This window comes from Numenius arquata, chromosome 7 (genome assembly GCF_964106895.1).
Source record: "Numenius arquata chromosome 7, bNumArq3.hap1.1, whole genome shotgun sequence".
In the NCBI taxonomy this organism is placed as follows: Eukaryota; Metazoa; Chordata; class Aves; order Charadriiformes; family Scolopacidae; genus Numenius; species Numenius arquata.
The window spans coordinates 13282913-13309352 of NC_133582.1; the positions used below are offsets into that span (position 1 = coordinate 13282913).

The 26440-nt window shown below is 37.0% G+C and overlaps 1 protein-coding gene across 4 annotated transcripts in view; it reads right to left on the reverse strand.

Moving 5' to 3' along the window:
* Positions 1 to 2126: 2126 nt before the first annotated feature.
* The window catches only part of HACE1 (HECT domain and ankyrin repeat containing E3 ubiquitin protein ligase 1), a 49896-nt gene continuing 25582 nt past the window's right edge, over positions 2127 to 26440 (reverse strand). For all 4 annotated transcript variants that reach the window (XM_074151109.1, XM_074151108.1, XM_074151111.1 and 1 more), the window contains 13 exons: positions 25603 to 25940; positions 22588 to 22656; positions 21823 to 21910; positions 20796 to 20907; positions 20614 to 20711; positions 20329 to 20416; positions 19123 to 19272; positions 14687 to 14883; positions 9771 to 9902; positions 8970 to 9068; positions 8606 to 8676; positions 3491 to 3604; positions 2127 to 3036 (listed from right to left, as the gene is read on the reverse strand). In XM_074151109.1, coding sequence (XP_074007210.1) covers positions 2934 to 3036; positions 3491 to 3604; positions 8606 to 8676; positions 8970 to 9068; positions 9771 to 9902; positions 14687 to 14883; positions 19123 to 19272; positions 20329 to 20416; positions 20614 to 20711; positions 20796 to 20907; positions 21823 to 21910; positions 22588 to 22656; positions 25603 to 25940 — 1659 coding nt within the window. In that variant the 3' untranslated portion in view covers positions 2127 to 2933. The remainder of the gene's footprint in view (positions 3037 to 3490; positions 3605 to 8605; positions 8677 to 8969; positions 9069 to 9770; positions 9903 to 14686; positions 14884 to 19122; positions 19273 to 20328; positions 20417 to 20613; positions 20712 to 20795; positions 20908 to 21822; positions 21911 to 22587; positions 22657 to 25602; positions 25941 to 26440) is intronic.

The following is a 26440-nucleotide window of genomic DNA, read 5'->3' on the forward strand; positions in this document are numbered from 1 at the left end:
CAGGCCAACCCACCTTCTCCCTCTCATTCCATTTTCAATCTTACTGACAATGGAACATACAGTAGAAGTCATTAAGCTACATTTCACAGTTTATGGTTTTAATGGTTTTGCAACATTAGATGCACAACACATTTTCAAGCATCAAAAACTAGGCTTTGCTATCTAGCATTTCATAAAGATAATAAAAGTTAATGAGCGCTCATGATCTATGATCTGACAAGACATCTGTTCTGTTCTTTCCAAGATAAAACACTCACCCTGCCTTGTTCTGGCACAGTAGGAGAGAACAAATATAAACCAATTAATCATTCTAAACTATAAGCTATATTAAGTTATAGTTTCTCAACAGGCTTTTCATACCCCATTGCTAATAGGCCACAGGTGTCCTAAAAACAGTCTTTCAATGCAGTAATTAAATCCTGCTAACTTCACGTGGCCAGCTGCAGCAGACAGTACTATTGAGCATTTCAGCAGGAAAAAGAAAAAAAAACTACTATTCAGAATGAGCAATAACAAGTTTGCTTTTATACCAGGAGTCCAGTATCAAGAGCTCTGTTCTCATTGTCTACCATACGCTCATCGTGCTTTTTTATTACAGGAGTATTTTAACAAAATTTCATTCTGACCTATGAAGGGAGTATTTGGCACAAATATTACAACAAATAATACTTCAGATGGGACGTGACTAACATCGGTACGGGTTGGGGGAAGGAGTAATCTGCTTCTGAACCATTTGTGAGGCTGTAACAGGGAGATGTGTCATAGGGAACCGTTGAGAACATTAAAACTCTGCACTCTGTTAACATTTCAAAAATAGTCGCCAAGTGTTTTAGGAATACTGTTTGAGACCAAATTCAGCTTGTTGATACCTATGTCACCTACAAAAAAATAATACATGTAAGTGCAAAAAAAAAAAAAAAAAAGAGAAAGAATCTGATTCTTTTTTCCCCTTCACTCAGCCTTATGGTATGACATGTTTTGGACACGACGCAGAGTATGCAAGGTTTGAGTTTCCTGCAAACCACTGCATATTACCATGAAATAGAATATGTGAAATGAAAAAAAGAAAAATAAATCACAGATTGCATAGTACTTAATGAACAACAGTACTTGCAGTAAAACCCTCGGATAAAGATAAAATCCGAGTTTACATAAAGAAAACAGAAATACATAATTCCTGACAAACACCTTGTATCGCTCAGAACACAGTCCTGCCATCAATCTACCTTGCGGAGGCACACAAAGAAATGAGCTAAATAGCCAGGGAACCAAGCACTGCCCAACTGTGCAGAACAGTGAAGTACTTTTGCTACCCGAGGGATCCGAGATAACCTGGATTTAACACTAAAATCCACCCCCACAGCCTCAAACATGTAACATATTTAAATAGTCTGAGCTTCCCAAAGCGTGCCAGAGACAAACAGCATCTCCCCAGACAGAAGCAACAGTCTAACCAGCTTTCACTGGATTGCCCTGCTAGAAGAGCCTGCTCTTCCTGCTAACTAAAAACAGTGTTCTCCTTAAACTGCAGTCACAAACACCACATAAGAATTTAAACCAACATGTACACATACATGTGTACAAAGAGAACCAGAAGGGAAACAAAGCTCCGAAGTCCAAGCATACAGCTTAGCCCAAAGGAAAATTACTGCGGTACCACAGAGTCAGTTTGCATTCTCTGCAGCAAAAGCCCAGCTTCCCCCCAAAACAACAAAAAGCTCCCACACTCCTAATCTGAACCAAAAGAATAACATAGATCTACCCCACGGTCCCTAAAAAGCAGTTGCGCAAATGCATCATCTCCCCCAACAGGCACAGCTACTTATCATCAAACACACATGCTGGTGAGCCATTACTGTGCATTTTTACATATTATTTGAGTAATATATTCTAATTTTATATAAATTTTGACGTGAGATTCTAGTTATTATAGTCTTGCTTGTTAACCTCAATAAGCAACAAGTTCCTTCCTTGTGCATTTGCTTCTGTGCATCCACACATTTTGACAACGCCTTCTCAAATGCTGCTTGCATGGCAATTCAAATTATAGTAACATGAATAAGATCCTGGGGGAAAAAAAAGAATAAACCACCCACAAAGACACACAAACTTGTCACATTCAGATTCTGGTAAAAATATTAAAATTTAATAATACCTTTTGAACATACAATTATGTCAAGGAAAGAGTAAAGGCATTCAAACAAATGGATATAGATCTTAAATAATATTTACAAATTCTAAACTGCAAGTTGACTATAAAGTCACAAATACTTTAAATATTTACTAGAATATAGTGTAAATTCTAATATAAATTAGATATTAACTTCATCTGTTATTTTTTCCAGTGATAAGTCTAATCTTTACATACTATATACATTAAAATACTAAAAAGTTATAAAATTTTGTTACTATGCAAATAAATGGAAAATACATCAGATTTGTCTTACTGTACAATATCCAAATTGAACTTTCTATAGAGTTCTCTGCAAAAATAAACGGCACTTTCACATGCAACGAGGCATAAAGTACAAGTCTGTCCATTAGCCGTATGCCATCTGAGTGCAAAGTAAACTGAAACACAAATGTCATTCAACCATACAGTTGAAAATCAAAAGTAAACTGTGGAAAGAGATTCTGACAAAACTTCCTGATTTAGACTGAAGTAATAACAAAAAGCATGTAAACTGATTTCCATACAGATCTGTCATTTTACAAAATGAAAATACAGCATTCTGAGAAGTTCGCTGTGACGGTATCAGAGTTACTTTGACAACATTTAATGGAGGAAAAAGCTGATGATCCTGTGCAAACTCTGAAGCCCAGCCCCACCAACGGGCTGCAGCATCTGAGCTGCTTTTTTATTGACAGTTTCCAAAATTACTTCTGCCATTCCGAATTGCACAACAGTAGTCAGACGAGTTTTCTAGACTTCGTTATGCCATTGTGTAACCGTAGCTTCCACAGTGCAATGCCACAAGAAGCCTGTCCTTCAGGATTTCTTTACTTGGGTATTCAGGTAACTTCAGCATGTTGATACTGAAAAGAAAAGGGGGGAAAAAAAAAAGTCACATCACACTTCAGCAAGAAACCCACCGGTGAAGTTTTCTGGTGGAAAACCCTAAAAACGTCACCTTTATGGAAGAGAACAAATCCGTGCTGCATCACATTACCACTGAGCATTGGAATGTATTGCAGGAAATAAGGGGTTTCTTTCACTTCAGTAAGTTGTAATACAATAATTTAACTTGAATATTCCCTTATTGATCCCACTGCCTTTAGTTAAGCAAAAGGAAGTAGTAAACAAAGAGCAAACATAGGGTAACATCATCTGGGTTAAAACCTACCACTTTCATGTTGCATAGTGAATACTTTACAAACTAAACTTTTTGTGGCTTTTTAATGAAAATATTCAAAAGAACTGTATTTTTGTCTGCAACTGACATGAAAAAGCCCTGTTTTAAAGATACGTCAATGAGATTAGTTAACATACCATGTGCTTGACGTTGGTAAAAGATTTGCAGTATACGGCACAGCAGCAATTGTAAAATTTTGCAATCCACTGCCACCCATTATATGGGCAAAGCCACCATGAGGCACCCTGGAACTGAGAAAATTCACAGAAATTAGACCATTACAAGAATGTTACAAGCTAAAAAAAAAAATATAATCTTTACACTGCAAATACCTCTTATTACTACAAGTGACCAGTTACTAATACTTTTATCATAGTTCCTCCTTTCTTATTCATATCAAAATTCTGTCTAAATGCTTTTAGTTACAATATTGAGTAACACATTTGTCCATTTACATTAGGCATCAAGTTGTCTGAATAATATTTAAGAGAACTGTTTGCAAAGAGGACTCACTTCTACAACCAGTTTTTATAATGGAATGTTATGTCAGTTTAGGCAAACATCTAGGTTATTTGTATTTACAGTTTAAGAAATGCTGCATCATAAAAAAGTTCATTCTCCTATTACTGTCTGTGGGACAACTGACCAAAGTGTCCTTGACATGTCTTTTCATTTACAACTTCAGATCAAATACTTCAACTAACTAATAAAACCATTACATCAGTCACACTATCACCCAGTGACAACCTGTGGCAAAACCAGAACACAGTTAAAATTAAAAAAAAAAAAATTTAAAAAAAGGAAAAAACCAACAAAACCACTAGCATCTTCAGGAGTACATTCTCACTTAATAATATTTACTCAATTTTTTTCCTTTTACCAATATATTATTCAAGGATTACTCAAGGTGTAAATGGACACAATACCCCCGGTGTCCTCAGAGGCCCTCCCTTTAAATTAACAGAGACAAATAGATTAAGATTCAGATATTTTTATAACATCAGCCTAAGTTGGCATGCATTATAAGGTAATATGTTGTTAGCATAGCCCTCATACGGGGGGGCTTAATTTAAAAAATTTAAAAATTATGATGAAAGGATGAGGACTAAAGAAGTTGAATGTGAGCCAGCACTGCATCCTTGCATCAAAGGTGGCCTCCTGGGCTGCATCAGGAAGAATGTCACCAGCAGATCGAGGGAGGTGGTCCTTTCCCTGTACTCTGTGAGAAACATCTGGAGTCCAGCTCCGATATCCCCACTACAGGAGGGACAGGAACATACTGCAGCAAGTTGAACAAAGGGCCACAAAGATGGTAAGGGACTGAAGCACCCAACACAGGAGGAGAGTAAGCTGGGACCGTTCAGCCTGGAGAAGAGAAGGCTCAGGGGAATCTGATCGATGTATACAAATACCAGAAGGCGGAAATAAATAAGATGGAGCACGCACTGGTGCCCAGTGACAGGACAGGAGGCGATGGGCACAAACTGAAATCCAGGAAATTTCCATTTAAATGTCAGAAAAACTTTTTTACTGTGAGGTGGTCAAACACTGAAACAAGTTGCCCAGAAAAGCTGTGTCTCCACCACCCCCGGAGACAGTTAAAACCTGTCTGAACAAGACCGTGAGCATCCAAGCTCCACCTGACCCTGCTCTGAGCATGTGGTTGGACTAGAAAATCTCCAGAAGTACCTTCCAACCTCAGCTATTCTGCTATTTTATAGCTAGCAAAGAAAGAATCTGATAAAACAGAATAAACCTTCCATAAAATATATAATAGTTGTTAGAATTTTGGATTGCAGGTACTTACATTAAAAACAATGCTCCCATATTCACAAAATCAAACTGTAAAAACCAGGAGCAAGAATGAAAAAGAAGAATGAAGTAATGTTTCCACTCACAGTAAAACTACTTGGTAAAAATGCAAAAGAGTAAGGGTTGCTACAGCCAAATGTTAAGAAGCTCACAGTAACACCTTCTAAAGATACCTTTAAGAGCTAGCTATAGTATCCAACAGATAAATCCCTATCACCTAGCCTAATGACAGCAACCATTGGGCTTATAGTCCTAGCACTGGTATATAAGGCGACCACTAAACGGAGCTGTGCTCACAGCCACAGTTCAGAACAACTGTAAAGATTTTACAGCGGTGCTCTTTTATACCATGGTTTTGGCTCGCGTTTCTAACACAGTGCTGCCTCCCCTGCAGTGGCTTTTTTTTTTTCTTCCCCTCCAACAAACCAAGAGAATTCCACATTCAAATCAGCAATAAAACACAGCCCTAACTGTTGAAATTGTCTCATTCAGCCACTATTAGTTGAAAGTTTTTACAGTCTAACTTACTAAAATGTTTTGCATACAACAGGTCAAAATCATATAGTATGATCAGGGCTTTGAACATTCAAAAGTAACAGATGGCCGCCAACTTACGCCTCCAAGAATGAGTTTTCTTTCCAAGCAAAACACTGCCAATATAGTAAAAAAAGCCTTCCAAATATGCACAAGTAATATCACAAGATCTTACCTCTCTCACTGCATGAGCAAATAGCCTTCAGCAAGAACAACTATATGATTTCGTAGCTTTGTAAACTTCAATGCTATTAAAATGTTAACATTTACGTCTGAATCATAACTTCTATCTTTTTTCCCCACTTGCAGATTTTGCGTAAACTTAAAAACGGTGTAGAAGAGATACTTTAAGCCAGTTCCCTTATGTTTTGTTCTGCTTTTAAAAGTAGTCGTATATATCTATCACATCTATCAAATACGCCGAGTAATAGCGTATATCTTATTACTCAACAGAAACAACAGTCCCCTAAGAAGTTAAACAGCAATCCTGCTATCTGCAGAATAGCAATAAAGTAGAATTTATCATAAGCTGCCAACATTTCCCTCCAACTGTTAACTAAAAACCCGGCCAAAAGTTGCCAATGGATAATTAACAATAATTTAGCCAAATACTATTATAAACACCAAACAGATCAAGTGGGAAAAAGTGAAAGCATGTGGAGCTGGCACTACGATCTGAGCAGCTGTCAGCAGAGAAAACGTAGGTGGTAGATAAGCAAACTTTCAGATCCCCAACCTGAGGCCCAAGAATATTTAAGCTTTTTCTTGAGTGTGCCAAGACCTCCAAAAACACGGAATCTGCTATTCAAATGTTGCCCACAACAATTACTTTACTGTTAAAAAAATGTCTCAATTAGTATTAATGATGAATGCAACGGTACCTCCACTGAAACTACCACAGCAAGACTTCATTAAATTGAAGAGAAAAAGCTGTAAGAATGGAGGAAAAAGACAAAAGCCAAAGTTTAAGAAATATTTAGAGATGTCAGGGAAACACTGACACGTAATCATAATTGTTTCATTTAATTAGCTAAATTAATTTCATAGTCTTTGATTGGAAAGGAAGAATAGTACCACTTCATACACACACACCTCCCCCCCCCCAAAAAAAAGTGCAGAAGAGATTAAAGAGAAATGGAAAAAAACAGTGAAAATTTTGAATGTAGCCTGCCAACCACTGCACACAGAAACCAATTCTTCACTAGAGAAATGTGACACCAGAATAAGATCATAGTTTGAAATCAGGTATACCTTTACTAGATAGTTTTACTTAAGATACTGGCCTGTACTAGACTAACTGGCGTTTTAGCTCACAGACAACTCAGCACCTAAATCTTCCATGCACAGAAACTAGGACTGTCTGGGGATTTATGTGCAAAAATGCCAGCTGCATACAGCTAATTAGAGATAACTTTCAAAAGTTAAATAATTTTTATGGAAAAATATACACATTACATTTCAATTACTGAAGAGAAACCACAATGGGTTCCTACTAGCTGATACAGAAAAAAACCTAAGCAATTTGTTTTTAAATTCCAGAGTTCTGAAGAGATATCAAAAATTTCTTTCCTACTAACAAGAAATGGGTAAGAACAAGCCAGCATGTGACTGGTGACCAAAATGAATGGTGCTCAAGCACGTATTAATCAGACAACATAACTGCTACTTGATAGAAAGCATCTCTTAGAACCCAGCAGATTATCCCAAATGCCATGAAAATGGTGAATGCCACTTCAGTATCATTTGGAAAGTTATAACAAGTATTTGAAACATGACCTTACATCTTAAAGATCCTTATTTGCTATCTAGATTTAGAACTGGACTAGTCCACTGAAAATGGAAGACCAGCAGCTGGCATGCCACAGATGTGCAGTTAGAACTGCAGGAACCACTTCTGCAGAGGGCAAAAAGAAAAGATTGATGTGCACAGAACTAGCTTCTTAAATTATCTGCAATCCCTAAAAACAATGGAATTCATAATAAATCAAGTGAAACTAATAGAATTTGAAGACTGTGCCATTTGATGATACCTTCATGACTGTGAAATTCCTTGGTATAAAAGACAAGGTTTGATGACCTTAATTTGTATTTTACCACTGCTTAACCACAAAACTTATAAGCAAAAAGTCAACTACTCTATTAATCCTAGGATATGAAGGGAACATCAAATTAAGAAGATGGTGCAATCTCTACCTGTCACCAGAAAAGGACATGGATTACACAGCTCAGGTGCCACATGTGTGTCTATGGACACACTTTGCAAAACATCTGCATACACAAACTCAGCAACTCCCCCAGCTCACAGGGGCATTTATGACTCAAAACCTTCCCCCACTGCCCCCAAACCAGAAAGGAAATAAAAGTGGCTTTCCCTGAAGAACAACTAGAATTTAAGACAGAAATCCTATATAAAGCAAACACAGTCTTGCATAAGGTTACATCTTCACTTGATCTTGACACGCTGTGCTAATGTTAAATTCAACTCAGCTTTAGGAGAAGGATGTTCTGTTTACACTGACTGAAGTGATACGAAGTTATCTCATACATTAAAGCCTATATTGATTACTGGAGAAGCCAAGAGTCACATAAATATGCAGCAGAAAGAAGAATATAAAGCACAGTTAAATTCACTACTGCCTTGTTAAAAATTGTCTGGGACAGCAACTTAACTATACAAAGACCTCTTGCAAAGCAGTCAAGTATAATAAATAAGTAATCAATCATTTTGCTGGCAATACGGGCAGCAAAAGCATTAACACACACTTTGTCTACCTTGATCAACATAGGGAACACCGAAGTATGCAAAACAGTTTCTAGTTAGATGATCTTGTATGGTAATCTGAAGTCTTTTGACTTATTTCAGAGTATCCAGACAATATATTTGTTGTTACAGAAGAGTTTCTCACCTGCCAGTAACAAACTGTAATAGCAATACTCTCTCTTCCTGAGTTAGTTCTTCCACAACGTCCCAGAACCACTAAATGAAAAATAAGTTAGTTTGTATTTTCAATTAAGTACTTGCAGTACTTGAAAAGACAATGGTAAAACAATAAATGGAACATTTTTGTTTGTTACTTCAATGATGGAAATTTTCATACGAAATTCATACATAACTAAGCCACTTAATACAGGAATATGGTATTAAAAATGTCCACAAATTTCAGCCAAAATAAGCTTCCATAAGCACACACAGAAAATGACAACAACAACAAAAGCACCTTTTTTGGTATTAAAATGCAACAGTCTACATTATTAATAAAATAATTTTACCTGTATAACTTGGTCTCCTCTCTCATAGCCACTGGTGTATTCTGTATTTTTTAACCAATCATTCACATCAATTTCTGGCATACCAGACAGCAAAAGCTCCTTCAGAAGAAGCACACAGATTGTGATTATTAATCTATTTATTTATTTCAAGTGTTTATGCTATTTTTAAAAGTAATGCTTTAAGTAGTATAAAAATTACAGTGCTTTTTCTGTTTTAGTTGTAACCCTATGGAATCTACGACTAAATTTTAATACAAGAAGATTCTTAAATTCAGGTAACTTCACATGATCTGTTTAAATTCAAGCACACAATATCAAGACATAGAAATTATTGCCAAAGAACCTAAAAGAAAGAAGTGCTGAGTTTTGGCATGACTTGAGACAAAACTTGAGATGCCCTGGTTACAGAAGATCAAACCACCTCAATAATTTACTGGAATTTGATTTTGTGACTCAGAAACTAAGTCAAGACAACAGACAGCATCTCCTTTCTTTTAAAGAACTTCTGTACTTCTGAAAGCAAATATGAAAAAATATGCTGGTCCCATTTTGAAATTACAATTTAAGGCATTTATCACTGGCACATGAGGGAAGACGGTCATTCTAAGTAAACAGGATAAGCAGAAATACATATATTGAGATCCTCACTGATAGATGCTCTGGAAGCAGAACTGAAGTGAAAGATACAAAATGTTTATTTTGTGGGTACAGAGCTTTACTTCTATGTCATTACTGTCAGTACACTACTGATGAAGTATGCTGAACAAAGTATTTTAAAAAAGTATAGACGTTTCTGCTTACCAGTTCGTATTCGTCAAAAAGCTGGATCAAAGACGGTGGAATGAACATATGGAAGCCTTGTAGAAAGGCATTTATCTGAGGCTGAATGGCTCTTGTCATTCTTAGCTCTGTGACAAGCTGGACATACTCAGCCTGCAAAGTATAAAACAACGTTAAGATACACAACAGCAAAACTACATAGCCCTCATGCAAACTCTCCCCCACACACAAATGCAGTCCTCAATACATTGCAAATATCACCTACTGTAAGATGTTAAGAGCCACTATGCACTTTTCACACAAGGAAGCAGCCCAAAATAATTCAGAAGGCCCCTCAGAGTTCATAGCCCCTTCTGCTCTTCCCCTTTCCTTCCTTCCAAAGAAAATTCCCAAACAGAAGTGTTTAAATTGTAACACAAACCAGCCAAAAAACAGCGACTTGGACTAAGATAAAGGAACTGAATAAAACTTAATTTGTCCTGCCTGCATCTAATACAACCACCGTTGTGATCACCTAAGGACATAAACAAGGCAATGCTTGCAAAGGAAAGCATTCTATTAAGCAAACCGACATAACTCAGAAAAAAGGGTAAACTTATGAGGAATATTTCAGAGACAAAAAGCTTTCTTACTTCTTCCTGTCCCTGGAAGTCTAACAGAATAACAATTTTTTTTTTTTTTTTTTTTAAGAAAGCCTTGAAAATCTCCTCATTTTTTAAAAAGAAGGGAAAAAAAAAAAAAGTACACCAGAAAAGCATTTATACCATAACCATAGGAATAGACAAAATCATAGTTTGCATGCTTTAGAGATTTGGGGGCTCTGTCCCCTTTAAAAGATGCCAGTTAGAAGAGGAATCCACCAGAACTTTGCTTTTGTTGAAAACACAAAAGCCTAGGAGGTGGTTAACGGAGGAAGGTTTTTAGAATGAGACAGACAAAAGTGCCTACATTAAAGCTGTATAAACATGTCTCATCTACCCTGACAAAGCTAGCAAGTGTAATAAAGCTTCCTTACTCAAAAAAAAAAAAAAAAAAAAAGAGATTTCTACTTGAGAATAAAATTTATTCCTAAATTATTTAAAGTACTCAGTTTCAAAGTAATGCTTTGGCTTCCTCATCATGTTTTTTAATAATGAAATCATGAAACATACCTCCCAATTAAACCATCTCAACTATCACCTTCCTTCAAGACAATATTCTTATAAAAAAATACTACCTTGGGTTTTAATTTTAGAAAACATTAACCTAAACTTTTAGGTGCTGAACCTGTAACAAAAGCAACCAAGGATTCTTTCTTTTTTCCCTTTTAGAAAACAGAGTATTTTTTTAAAGGCAGCTCCTTATATTCACAGAAGTATAGAGGGTATGTCATTTGCGTTGCAGTTGGAATATATTTTTAAATGCATTACCACCAGTTTATTAGAGTGAGAAGACAATTAATTTGTGAAGTGCTCTGAAGAAGAGGAACATTACCTAATCATATCTTCAAATGCAGAGCTGTTCCCAAAAATCTAGTCTCAATCTAGTAATCTCCCTACGTTGCTTCTACTGTCAGTGGAACTGAAGACACCTCCCTTCTCTAAGGAATTAGAGGGGCAGCCAAAGGAGGTTAACTGCACTAGACAAAAGCCAGTCTCACTGAAGACATCTTATGAGCTCTAGGAAGAAATCAGAAACTTTAGCAATATCAGGATTAGAACTAGTGTTAACACTGGTCTTTAATGATCAGAAATACTTGTTTTACATCTCTGTTGCTGTTACAGAAACTAGGCAAGTCAGAAAACATGACTGTAGAAAGAAAAATTCACAATCTTATTTTAAAAAAATCTATTAGAAAAAACGTGACAAACATTTTCTGCATTATGAAAATATTTACATTAAAGCACTTGCATTGTGAAAGAAAACAGTTGCTGTGCTTTAGGTGTAACAAGAAATGTTTTAAACTGCCTGGAACAGCCCAGCATCCTGACTATCAGCACTGGTGCACACTGAAAGACCTGTACCACAGAATTTACATAATATATGCTAGTAAAAAAACTGGTCAATTTGTTTTTCCCTCTGTTCACTTCATTTACATTTTATTCCCTCTCAGAAGCCTTAGGAGCACATTACAAAACAGAAATATCTACATAATTTCAGATCTACATATGCATTCCTACGTAGTGCATAAAAGGTACAATCCAGCCTTCTTTTAAGAATGGAGATTTGATTGAACATAGACGAGCATCACAAATATGATGACAAAGTCTAGTTTGGGTGAGGGGTTGTTCTGTATTTTCCTTTGTAAATCAAGCCAAGGTCATGCTTGCCCGATTTCACAACCCCATATACTGAGAGGAGGATCAATGTTCATTATGATGTTCAGATTCAGAGAGCAGCTCCATTTCAAAGCTGTTTGGAAAAAAAAAACACGTCATTTTTTTTACTGCCAAACAGCACAGCCAGCTCACAGACAGACAAGTCCTGGGAGGACAGAGCGCGCTACAGGATTGTGGAGATTTGCACCATTTTTTTAAAATAGCACATGGTCAAACTTTGTCTAGCTCCAATTTTATTTTTTTCCTAAATACTAAGTAGAAAGCTGCAAAAAATATACATAGCAAAGAACAAAGAGAAATGCATAGCATGGACACTGGAGAAAGCCTGACTTTTCCCTTTGAAGTCTCACCATTACCATGACAAAAGGCAGTTGCACCACTGCTACAACCAATACTTCAGCTGGAGCTACACCAGCTTCAGCTGCAAGACTGGATGGAACGTTGGTGCCGTATGGTCCCACAACCATTCACCTACTACACAGTGTAAGGCCCTGGTTTCTCACACACAGCTGATGTAAAAAAACAAAAAAATTCCCTCGTTCAAAGAAAGCAGCTTTTTACAAACAGCTATTGCACCGCTCCTCGATGGTGCGTTACTCTGTTATTTTGGTTTTCAGTAAGAGGGAGATGGATTGTTTTGGTGTTTGTTTCTGGGGTGGGAAGATGAGGGGTGTGTTTGGTTTTGGCATAGGTTTTTTTTGTTTGGTTGGGTTTTTTTAAGGAACAGAGAGTCACTCATAATTTCATTTTTTAAAAAATGCTATCCTTTAAACACATAATCTGCTAGTGTGCCTACACAGCAAATCCCTTTAGAAGCTGAATTTTCTTCTCCCAGAGGTATAGCAAATACGATGAGTTTTAAACAGCAATCTTTTATTCCTCAGGTAAAGGCAGAAGAAAGATATCTCTTGCAGTAAAAAAAAGATGTTTTATAAAATAGAGACTTTCCTGTTTAACCTGTTAGAACTGCTAAGCTAAAACATACTGCAAAACCATGTCACATTAAAGAAATTGGGAAAAATCCCCAAACGCCAGTAAAACACAAATCTGCGGTTTTCAACAACTTGGCTCTCCACTGTCAAAAAATCAGTGAACAAGAGACAGTGACATCTCACAGATGTTTGTTGACTTCACATTTTGCAGCTTCAAAATCAAAAATCAACTAATATTAACAGTTTCAAAGCTACCACGACAGTCATCTGTTTCTTACCACCTTTCAAATAAAAGCTATGCACACTCCTGTCCCCTCCTGCCACAGCTGAGGAAGGCGGATGAGCTAAAACAGAGACATATGTTCTACACACATTCAACCACCCTTTTTAGTCTATGCCCCAAGTCAGAAGTTAACAGAGCAGCATAAACTGGTAATGACTGAGGGTATCCTCAGGTGGGCAAACTTCCCATTTCATGCTAACTGATAACAGTTTTTAAATAGTTGCTATCAAACCACAATTTATGTCAAGTACATCTATTTTATATATTGAGAAGCTAAGACTGCTCACAAACAAGAATGAACATCCTTGCTTTCTCTAATAGTTAATAAAGAAATTATTCATCCACTGCCTTTACAATTAGACTTGTTTTACCATCTGTATTCTTTCATGAATGACTGTATTGCAGGAAACAGTGCAGAATCAGGCTAATAACACATATTCCTGTTACTGGAATGACACTCTGCCTTAATGAAAGTGAGGATTAAGCATGCAAGAGCCCAGTGCCAATTGCTCCAACGCACACTGAAATTGTTAGAACAAATGCTGACACCAAGTGGCCATTTACCAATACAGCAGCTGTCTAGGCAACTACTAGAGCTGAGTAAATACTGTGTACACAAAGCAAGCTTAAGCTAGCTCAACACAAATGAAAGCCAAAACACAAAGCAGACATAAGGATCAAAAGAGTAAGTGATACAAAAAATTGCAGATCTACCCATGGCACTCCCACAGTTACTCAAAACTATCTAGTGGGTAACTATAATTCAATTAGACTGATGTCCATCTTAATTTTTAGATGATTTTCAAAATCTGGCTGCGTTTTTCCATATTTGTTTTTGAATGAATGCTGCAGAGAACTCAGGGACTTTCCAAGCTGTAACTATTAAAGCAAATTCAAAAGGTAGATTATTTCTATACACACTGAGTGACTTGCAAATGGCTGAAAAAGCTTCCTGCAGCCTTTTACTCTGTCAATTATGCCTACGTTACTGTAGAGTAATCCAGTGCCACAGACTGCCCTAGCAGGCAGCACACTTTGCAACATTACATACATACAATTTTACTTTTAGCGATTGTACTGTTTTACCTTCCTGGTATATATACCCAGGACTTAACTTTAGGAATATTTGTAACTCTCAAAATAAACCCTTCCTTTAAAGTTGGTCCTATTTTCCTTCCAACAGTTCTGTCAGAAAGAACCTCAAACCCGAACACTTATAGAGATTTTAAATATTACTATTTCTATTACATGCTAAGCTAGAAACAGGAGGAAGAGTGTTAGCAGCTTTTTTATTTTGTGTATTTTCTTCAAAACGGGTATAACATTTATGCTTCCAGTTATTCGGGAAGTCAGTCCAAATGCTTTTCTTATACTATCAACTTCTGAATAAACCTTTATACTCACCTTGTTTTCCTGTGTAACCAGTATACTTGCACCCCCTGGCTTCAGTGGCACTTCTTCCATTGCTCCAAAGACATCGGTCTCAACAGAGAAGGTCAGCTCTAAACCCAGATCACTGATATCATTATCTAAAATCCACTGCAAATTCTTTGCGTACTCTGGATCAATAGATGCTACATCCTGGTAATTTACAGGTATACCTAGAAAAAACAGACAAAAACCCCCAATAAATAGGATAAAGCAAAAAGGGTTCCAACTTACTATATGGTAGAAGACTGCCCTCTAGAGAGAAATCAGAATACTGCAGTAATAGGAAAGGGGGAAAAAGCGATTCACCATTACTAACTACAGCAGAATTATACTTACCACTTTTTAAAAGTATAAAATAATCAAGTTTCCTCGGTATGCTTTTCTTCCCAGTGCAGCAAACAGCATACCACTTGAGCAACAACAGTTTGCACAATTTTATCTCACTAATGGATTTCAGTAAAAGCATCTAACTATACAGAACAATGTTAAATGAGTTTTGTAAAAAAATTTTTAAGTTTTCTACATAAGTTTTAGAAATCCAAATATCACATTTCTCTATACAAAAATATCTTTTCCCTCAGAAAAAGATTTATAACTGAAAAAAAGATGAAGATAACCTTTCTGTACTTAGAAAACTCTTCTGCTCTTTTTTTTTTTTAAATTCATGTTATGAGAGCTACTACTCAGTTGGAAAAGTTATCAGGAAGTTCTCTCTTTGCTGCACCATCTTCTGTGCATTGTGAAATGTCACTAGGGTGCCCATTAGCAAAGGTCTTAGCACGCTATGGACTGCAGAAGTAGTACCCCAGAGAGTAACACAGATTTCAAAGGTTAGCAACCACTGCAAACATATAAGTGTAAAAACTGTTACAGCATTTCCCTGGAAGAGCTGACAAGTGCTGAAATGGGGCATACACAAGCTGTAAGACATTGTTTTTCTAATAAAATCAAGCAATGTTCCAGTTTAGGAGAGGGATATATTATTTACTAATGAATTTTCACTGACATCTCTCAAAAAAAAAAAAAAAAAAGAATCTAACATCTGCCTAGTAGTTTCTAGAGGACTTTCACTTTTGCCAACTAGTAAGCATATGCGCATTTCACATATGAAATGCGGGAATAATGATGTCTCTGAGGGATATAAGCAAAACATATGGGAAAAGAAGCAGATTGGAAAGTGGGAATCGGAGACTCCTTTAGAGAAGAAACTGAACGAGAGTGTTACGATGAGACTACACGCCTAGTCAGCATGTTGCGAGACCAAAGCACTAAGCTCACACATTTGCTTGACAGGTATTTTGCCAATCAACAGACTCAAGCCAGGCAGTTATAAAGACACTGTCAGATTTATCAGGACAAAACTTGAATCCCATGAAATACTATGCATCTTCCTCATGCTACACCCCTAAGGCACCTGTAGTTTGAATAGGAAGAGATATCTTAGCATAATTGCTATAAACAGGTATTTCTGTGCAATACAACTACAAAAAGATACCACAGGTAAGCTCTGAGACAAGTTCAGTAAGTATTCAAGGATTTAAGGCCTCCAGCTCAATATACACTGACCCAGAAATTAACTTTCATTTTTGTTTATGCCATTTCAAGGAGTATTTCCTATTATACTGCGAAAGAGCAGACTTAAGTCTAACAGCAAATAGCACAGCTAGGAACTTATCTGCTATGTGTCTTTGCATGTCAGAGATGGAAGTTTCCTTTTCCAAACATAAAAGTAATTGGCTCCCCAGAAAAAATGCAAAGTAACCAGACAGCAGCACTAGTGAAACTTTCCTCTCCTCCCCTGTTTAAGCAGAAGGCAGACAGATGCGTATTTTGAGAAACACAAACCCAAGAGGCCTTATAAATTTTTGACTGTATTTCTGCCTCAGTTCTACATGTGTAATAGAGTGCAGCGCTCATAAACATGAGGAACTATGGAATAAGGTTTAACAGCACAAAAAGAAATCATGCAAGCTACATATCTAACATTATAAAGCATATTAGTTGTGTGTTAGCTGGGTCATCACTTAAGTTGGTGATCTTTCCTTGCCTACCAGATATTGTTGGAGAAAGATCTCAGTTCATCACAGTGAAAAAAGTAGCCAAAGGGAATACCTATGTCTGTAACCTGGTAACTTGTATTTGGCATGAACAACAGTTAGCATAACCCGTAGCTGAACCTGAAACAAAAATGAAACACAAGTTCCTCAGGAGCACCTGCTGCTGTGCAAGTTGGGTTTCTTAAGCAAAGAGAGACACACAAAGCTGAGGGAGGTGGTCTTGGAAAGGTTTAAATAAACCACTGTAATTGAGGCAGAAAAAGCAACTACTTTGGCAAGTGGAGGCGTAATTTTTTCCAGTTCTCTGTGTCTTTTAAATAACAAGAAGTGATAAAAACCTGTGAACCTTTGGAACTTAAAGGAACGTGTACAAACCTCTAGAGAGTTGCAGGATGCCTGTCATTCTGTTGAACAAGACCTTACTAAGAGGGACTGGACTTCTTACCAGAGACTACTCACTGCTGTTTGGTTTGCAATAGTTACTCTACAAAATTTAAAAAAGAAAAAAAAGAGTAAACACTAGCTCATCTTGTCAATTCAGAAACCAACAAATCCAGTATATAATCATGATTCAAACTAGAAATGAATCCAAATTCATCAGTAGTCATTCCCAAAAGAAATGACGAGTGACACTTAACTATTCTCAAGGTGTCAATGAATAGCAGAAAAATACGTTTTTCTCATTTATGAATACAGAGATCAGCCTATAAAGATCAGAGATCCATCATTCTTCTGCTCACAGAGAGGAATCTCTTGATGTTAGAGGCCAACCCTTCAGCCAGTGCCAAATTGTGACACACAAAGACATGTCTACTTTGGAACCACTTTCCTATATGAAGATCAATGACTAGGGAAGCTCGATGAGGCATTGCCAACACAGTGCTGTTCAGACTGGCTGCCCTCCATTGCCTCTCGCCCAGCGGACACTCGCTCTCCTGCAGTGGAAAGCAGTACTGAGGGAGAGGAGTAAAATGCATCCCTTTGTCAAGAAGATCTTGCTCGCACCATCAAGCTGCAACAGCGTTCCCCGAACACTTTCAGGGAAGAGAAACAATAAATCTGAAGTTAAGAGTTGATCTGTCCTGAACTCAGCAAACAAGACTGTAGGTAGACAGACTGATTACAGAAAAACAGAGTAAGATGCTAACAATCCCTTGAAAACCTTGCTAGGTCTTAAAGTAAGGAGTGGTTCTTGAGGAAAAGTAAAACTTCCGACATCAAGCTATTTTGTACTTCAAAAGAAAATTAAAGGATAGCACTCAAACACAAAGCAAATTTTGCATGCAGCAGCAAAGGAATTTATGTGCTTTGAGGAGTAACAGGAATGCAAACTGAATTTACTCTTCCATCACATCTTCATGCAAGAGTGAAAATTTTTCATGACAATGCAAAACAGGTGCATCATGTTCAGCAATCAAGAGGCACAAAAGTTCTCAAAGAAGAGCAGAGAAGAGCCCCAGACCACAGATACCACCAGCTAACAGCAGTGGCATCTCTATTAGATATAGATACCTATCTAGTGGTAACACCAGTCCTTCTCTATTAAAAAGAAGTTACATTTTTATAAAGACTTCTGACCAATCCCCTTGAATGCTACACTAAGTGTATGAATTAACTTTCCTCAGGAAGAAGACAGGATGAGCCTGCATTAGTTCTGAAACACTCTTTCAGGAACTAAGTAGTATTTGTTGGAGTGGGTAGACAGAGGTTCACAATAGTATGGATTCACCTTGTTAAAATATTATACAACTGAAGGACTGCAGGCATTATAAGGAATGCCTGATAGATTTTTGCCAGAATTCATGAACATTATCAAGTTTGTAAGTCTGTCCTAAATTAACCAGGGATAGATTATTTTCATTTCTCAAGGCAGGAGAGACGAATTTCAGAACTGTGATGCAAAGAATTGTATACACCATAAAAACAACTGGCTGCACTAGACTGCTTTTCAGGCATTCCTAGTCAGCAACATTAAAGACAACTAAATTATATGATTATGCTTTAGACAGATTAATGATGCCTGCCTTGTTTTTAATTTAAGATTCATATTCAAATATAAATTGAAAGATTAACTATTTTAATGAAAATTGCTAACTGTATAAAATTACCACACAGCTTTGCTGATGTATTTCTATATTTTGCAACTCTAACAGTTCCTAAGACAGGTTCAGACTCAAACAGCAATTACTGCCATATCGTGTTGTGACTCTGATGTACATAAAAGATTAGCAAAACATTCATTTCCAAGAGTTTTCACTTTTAATACGCACGCACAAAGGTAAAAAAGGAAAATGTTTACCGCTTAGACAACTGTTATGACTGAAAAAAAACAGAATTTTAATAAAACCATACCAAGAATATGTTTGTAGAATGACCTGGTGAAGTAAATGTTCACCAACTGCCTGTGGTTCAGAGCCAGCCCCAGGATCTGGCCTGCAAAACGGAAGTAGTTCAAATGATCTGGATTTACAGAAGAGTTGCTGTTGGGCTGGAAAGTTGTTCCTATAAAATACAAAGATTATTGTGTTTCATGACTTAAAAAAAAGTAAGCGAAGTTCATATTTATTGAATACACTAAGCACCTGAAAACACTGAGTTTTATTTGGGGGTTCTGGAAGACCGTTTGGGGTTTTTTGTTTAGACCCGAAAGATGTCAGAAAGAAATGTGTTAGAACACAATGACATCCTGTTATTACAATGATACGGCTTAGCCACTCTCCAAGGCACCACTCTGAAATAATTATCAACAACATAAGGGTAATCATGATCTGCTAAATTTGGTCCTCCATCTTGCTATACTGTTATGTGCATCTTTTTTCTCACTCTAATGGGCCATGTTGCTATCAACTTGTGAACATGCTCAAAGGAAGGATCAGAATGCACCCACTTCCTCTCATCAGGTTTCAGCCAGATGCAGACAGGAGACTGTCCAGTCCTGGTCTCTTTGAAAAAGACCACCTCACACAGACATCCCCGAATCTCCTGTTGACTGAATCCCTTGCTACTTCCCAAGACTTCGTAAGGTACAAAGTAAAACATTTATGTGAAATCTTTTATTGATAAAGATTTGCTTTATAGGAAGCACCCAAAAGACAAAAAGTCAAATACATTGTAGACTTGTGGAGATCAACATCCAGTTTTACCACAAAAATTACCTGATTTAATTTGTGGATTTCTAAAAGGAAATAAAAGAATACCTCCGCAGTTCCCTTGCAGATGCAGAAGAAAGGAAAACACTTTCTATACTACTCTCAAAGCGTCACACCCTTCTACTATCAGGCAGAAACAGCATGGAGTCATTAAAACCAACAACTCACTCTCCTCTTACAAAAGAGAGGACAATCAAGGAAATATCAAATTAAGAAAAATATTTCATCTGTAGTTATAAAAATGTACAATAGATCACTTCTCTATATATGACATCAATTCTGCTAGTGTTGCTTTTAAAAAGTAACTATCTTGTATTCTGAAACCAATTAAGTGACTTTTTTCCTGGATTATAAAAACACTTCTATAAAAGACACCCTAAAATTAGGTTAAAAAAAGGCAGAGACATACCATCAGCTGACTGGGTAAATAAGGCGTAATCTGGGTTAACTATTTCACTGGATAAGATATCAAACCACTCACGCACCACACCCTGTCCCTGCATGTCAAAAGAATAAAACATATTAGTACTCAGAATTTTCACTGCACAAACAGTTATGCTGGGTAACCACATATTTCTTAATAAAGCAAAAAAATCATTTAAAATTAGGATTTAGTTCAAAACAATACTTGTGAAAGATAATTAATATTTCCGTACATAAATACCATAAAGGAAAATCATGCAGTTTTACCCACCATGCCTTCTTCTCCATGAAATCTCACAGCAATCCCCTGCTTTAGTTTTGCACAATTTGCTTTAGACACGACTTCACAGCTACTCCTAAAAATAGAATCTAAATACAAAGTACCAATTAATTCTTTATTATTTTATTTCCACGTATTTCAAAGATATAGCACTTCCATTTATAACACCATACCTCTGTGAACCAAAAGGATGTCATTTTCATTGACAGGCCTGTGCACCATGTCCGAATCTGGCTGCCCGGCATGTAGATGTTCATAGAACCATTCACAGCGATCCTTAAATGGCTACAAAACAAGGGGTAAACCGTATTATATAGTTGCATTCAACTGAATAATTCCTCTCTCTAAGCATGACTGGAAAATGGCTGTGCATACTTCTCAATTTTTGAGACGTGCAGAGAGTTACCCAGTGGTTCTATCTCAATACACTATAAAGTATTTTGGGAAGAGGAAATGACTAGACATGCCCTTGAGTGCTTGCTGAAATCTGGTATGCAGAAAGACTAGACCATCAGTTATTCAGAAATAGCTACCAGAGTTACGTAAAGTAGCAGACTTCTACAGGGGGGTCTGCTCACTAATTTTTCCACTTAACTACACTAGTCTACCTTACAGTAACTCTTCAGTCCTCAATTCATGTCCTGTGTTAAACTGAGAAGTGAGTTTAGGCTATGCAAGACATCAGGATTTTACTCAAAAAATATCCCAAACAAACAAAAAGAAATGGTAGTGAATAGAGTAAAGGGTAACAAGACAACACAATGTTTCACTGAAGGAGCTGCCACTAATTAACTGCAGCCAAATCAACTAAGGGTATTGTATTATCCTCTGGTTTGTCTCAAAATGTAAGTCAACTAAGCAAAAAGCACAGCATTTTAAAGATCAATGTATCAGATGTGCACAAATAGATTTAATAATAGAAAGTTAACTCTGTTGAACCGAAAGTTGGACTTGTAAGACGTTTAACATTGGTCATCTCAAATGGACTTACACATGTATTTTAAAGAATCAGAAGTACAGAAATCTGGCTGCCGTATCTGTTTAAACCGATCTTTCACTATCTCAGATTCAGAAGCACTGGAGGCCACACTTAGTTCTTCCAACCTCCCCAAATGGATTTTTTTTAAAAAATATTATTATTAAACAAAACACCCTGTTTATATTCATAGACGTCGTAACTAAGCATCTCCTCACACTTACTTGAGCTTTTATGATGTGCATAAATCTGGACATTAGTTCAGGACACTCAAGAAGAAAATGAAAGTGATCAAAAATTATTTTGGGATTTCTGAAAGAAAAACAGGTTAGAAGCCTGTTAGTCAGAGATCTAATAACAATGCTTCACAATACACAAAGTCTACACAAAAAGACAATGCAATCAGTCATACAGAAAAGTTCCCACAGACTCTTTATTTCGTTGAGTTTTCTTAGCTCTTGATTCCAAATGACTTCTTATATTACCTCATCCTTTGAACATGGAGGATTACAAGCAGCTCTCCAGACAGAAGCAAGGTTATAAACTGGGCAATCCCAGAGAAACTTTGGAAACAGCCAAGTGTACAAAGATGGTTTAGACTCCTTTAAGAAGTCATTCTGCATAACACACTAGAGAAAGAATGAAAGTTTTCATCTGCCTCAAAAGGGAAGGATTTATTTGGAACAAAGATGAGGAAAGAATCCATTAAGGAAATTATTCCCCTGCTACGTGAAAAACATTTTGTTCACAAAAACTCACAGAATCTTACAAAAGGATCACTTATATATGCAGAAGAGTTTATTTAAGCCTGAGCTCTGAATCATTAATATACACTCCCTTGAATTTGGCAGGACCATTAAAGTGCATATGGCACATATGGCACAACAATAACCTAAAAATACAACACAGTAACAAGGAAAATATGAGTTTGAAGTATTTTGGGAAAAGAAAAAAACGAAATCAGAAATTCCGTATTTCTTGAAGCTTACCGATTAACAAAACACTTAAGGACATCATCATGTTTACAGACAAATTCTATAAAACGAGGCGATGTCATCCTGTCCAAAGAAAATCATAAAATGCTTTTGGTTAATGAAGTTGAAAAGAATTTGAATTACACAAATTGCTGACTTTTTTTTTTTAATAAAATACTATGTAAATAGAAACAGATGCTGTTTTAACTAGTGAATCATGAAACTAAATACTCAGCAGCATTAAGATTTCATAATAAACTAACAGAAAGGGCAAAAATGCCAATAATCAAGAAGGTCAAGCAGCCTGCCCACTAACTGTTACTAACTATATGAACAAAGTAAGCTCAAACTAATGGAGATGGGCATTTTTCTATTGCATCCTTCCACCTTTCAATACAACAATGGAAGCACATATATGGAAGGACTGATACTATATGCACAACGTACATGGTATGCACGTTATTCTATATTCTTGTTCATTGTATAAAGATTCCCACCATGGACCTTGTAAACTGCAGTAAGTAAGGAAAAGAGCCAGAAAGAAGTAACATTACAAACTTAGCAAACTTAATAATTGGGGCAAGGTGGTATGGAATGGCTTTGTGAAATAACAAAATTACTTACTGGGCAAGCGACTCATACACTAGCATAGAAAATTTTTTCTCTCATATATATATATATGGAGAACAAGGGAAGGATTAACATGGGTGCAAATTTTACTCCATTTATTTACATCTATGTTCTGCATTTTTAAAAAAAAGAAATTCTTAACTGGATCCTTTAGTTTCAGCAAAAGCTAATGAATACTTGCAAACAAGGATAAAATCCTCTCATCAAGTGCCTTGAAAGGTTGTGAAAAATAGAACTGTTCCTGTTCCCCACACCAATTTAGACAAGAACTGCTCATTTTATATAAAACTGAGCTACTTTCCTCCTCTCCCTTACTGTTTTGAAGAAACAAGCCTCACCATATCCTTCCCTTTACCCACACAACAAACAAACAAGGAAATAAAATCCCCCATAGACCAAATATGAACATTTTAAACACACTTCTGGTCTGAGAGATGATCTGAAAATATTAAACAACTTAAAGAGAATCTTCCCTGAAACGGAATGAACTCTCTCTACCTGTAAATTGCCACACAAGCTGTAAGGTGCAATATACAGAGAAAAAAAAAAAAAAAAAAACACACAAAAACTTAGCATACACTTGTCAGTTTTGATGCTGAAAACTTGGAACATTGTATGTCAGTATATTAACAAAGAACGCCCAGATGCAATATCACCATTGGCAGCAGAAAAGCAATCACGGCAAGTAAAAGAAAATAACATCACTATTTCAAATGTTAACCAGCTAATTTTCCATTTAAGCATGAAATGCCATCTTTATTGCTTGAATATTAGGAACAATGGAAAACCAAGAGCTCTGTTTACTCTCCTCCATTAAACATAGGGACACTTAAATCTAAAATTAGAGCCATTTTAAATTATTTTGTCTGAAAATGTCATTTGCTATAATTTCAAATGTTATTTGAGGATGGCAGCAGCATTGAGTTACACCACTGTGCCATTTACTCCTATTAATACGAGAACTTCAGTAAGAGTAAGTCTCAGATCTTTGCATTTCTCTACACAGTTCTGAAAAGCCCTAAAGCAACACGGAATTCAGGTGTGCTCTGTCTTCTTTTCCTGCATCCCAGGGAGTTCTCTCAGTTGTCACTGACAGAGTTCTTACTCTCCTGGCTTCTGGGATAACAACTCTCAATTAAAATTACGTAGTATCCACGGGAGTTCTCCCTAACCTGAAGCGTAAATGATGCATAGCGACAGCCCCACTGGGCAAGGTCCATCAGCAAGTCACTTAGACACAGGGAGACAGTCACCTCTCCGACCCAATTTTGATATAGAGAGATAAACTGGGGGGGAGTGATGGTAACGGAACATACTTAATCACTTCCATAAATATTTCTGCTTTTTGTTTGGCTACTTTACTGGCATTTTATCTTAGCAAGGTTTGGTGGAGATTTCAAGGGAAATGGCTAACCAGCAGTTCCTTTTTCAAGCTGGAGTAAAATTAAAAGTGAAAGTACTGAGGTACTTGTGGAACATGCAGAACCCCAGATTGTCTTCCAGAGTGTCCACAGAGGAGTTTGCCCCAGACTAACAGTACTGGCCAACACAAAAGCTTTTATTCCACTAGGTTTGGCAGAAAAGAAAACCCGCTTACAGCAGCTGGGAATACCCAAGAGTTGCCACGTAGTGGCAATCTTGCTTCCAGATTCCTTAGGGAGCTTGTAATACCACCATACTTACCTAATCTTCTACTCAAGAGGGTCAAAGGATCCTTTCCTTGCAAGTTCACAAATATAACCCATAACAATCTTGGACAGACTAACACCTCAGTTACAGTGGACATGTGTTTTGTCTTTTTAAACCAGATACCGATGGTATTAAATTTACCTGGAGTTGTAGCACCTGTTCCACACAAAACTACGTTTGCCAACCCATGACAGAACTCCAAGTGAGCGTTACCGTGTTATAAACTTCTGTCATAGAGCCAACCAAGTTCTGCTGCAGCTGCCATTTTCATACAGAAAGATAATTCACATTTTTTCCCAAGCTTACAGCTGCTGTTGGATACTCACATTAAATTTAGGGATAATTTCACATTAAGTACCAATGGCAAGAACAGCTAAGTTTCAGAGATCAGAATTACATTATCTGCAAGTAACCCACGTGACAGCCATCTTTGTATCCTACAAAGAGCCATTAGACATTCAATACGAAATCTGCCCCAACGCAGCTACATTCATAGCCAGCAGCACTATGGAAAACTTGCTCTGCTGTTTGGTGCCACTAAACCCAAGGAGGGGGAAAAAGCATTCAAATATTTTAACTAGTGAAAGCATTAAAAAGCAATACCCTTGACTATCATTAATATCATCTGGTCAGCACCAACATTCTTCCAAGAAAGCATATGTGATTTTTAAATGCTATCAGTTTAGGTAATAAACAGGATCCCCTCCTTACCCCTGAGGCATCTGACAGGAGCAGCACATATAAAAGGCTTGAATGACAGCACTTAGCCTGTTTGCTGTCATGGAGATAACATCCTGGCAATCAGCACAAGCTTCCTGCTTCCCCGTGACATCATATGTTTTCGACTCGCCAGCTTCAGAGGACAGCTCTTTTCTGCCCTCAGTTCCTGTGGTGGCAAAGGAAGGCGTAGGAGGAGCATCCTGGTGGTCTGGTCCTTTTTGCTTCAGTAAAATAGAAGTAATGTTGGCTGAGTCCCTTTTGTTTTTCATCAGCTCCGTGGCTATAAGAACAAGCCATTCATCTAGAGAATGCCAGAGCAGTTCCAGCGGCTGCAATAAACACATGCAAAAACAGATAAAAAAGGAACATGTTGACATTAGATAACACTAATGATGTGATAATCCTCTTAAGGCAAACAAATATGCACATTTAAAAGCTTTAAATGATCCTTTAGAAATCACCTAAGAGATAAGAGTCAAATACTCAAAAAAATTTAGTACTTGTAGCCATACAGCAGAGAGAAAATTTCATATAAAAGGGAAATAATCAAGCACCAGATAGAATAAATAAAATAATTTAGGAAGGGTGAAACACTGAAACTTAACTGAGTTTGGCCTCATGGTTGTTACACAGTACACTACTACCTGACTGTTGCACCCAAGCAGAGACAGTAATACACATGTCAAATTTCCAGAATAAGAGTGTGTCAGTTCTTCTTTAAAACCCTGGTCGAAGAAGCTCCATGTACCAGGTAGATGGAGCGAACCCCAGAAAATACCACTGAGATTGAGACTCACATACTTATCTAGCAAGATGTGCCTTACGCATA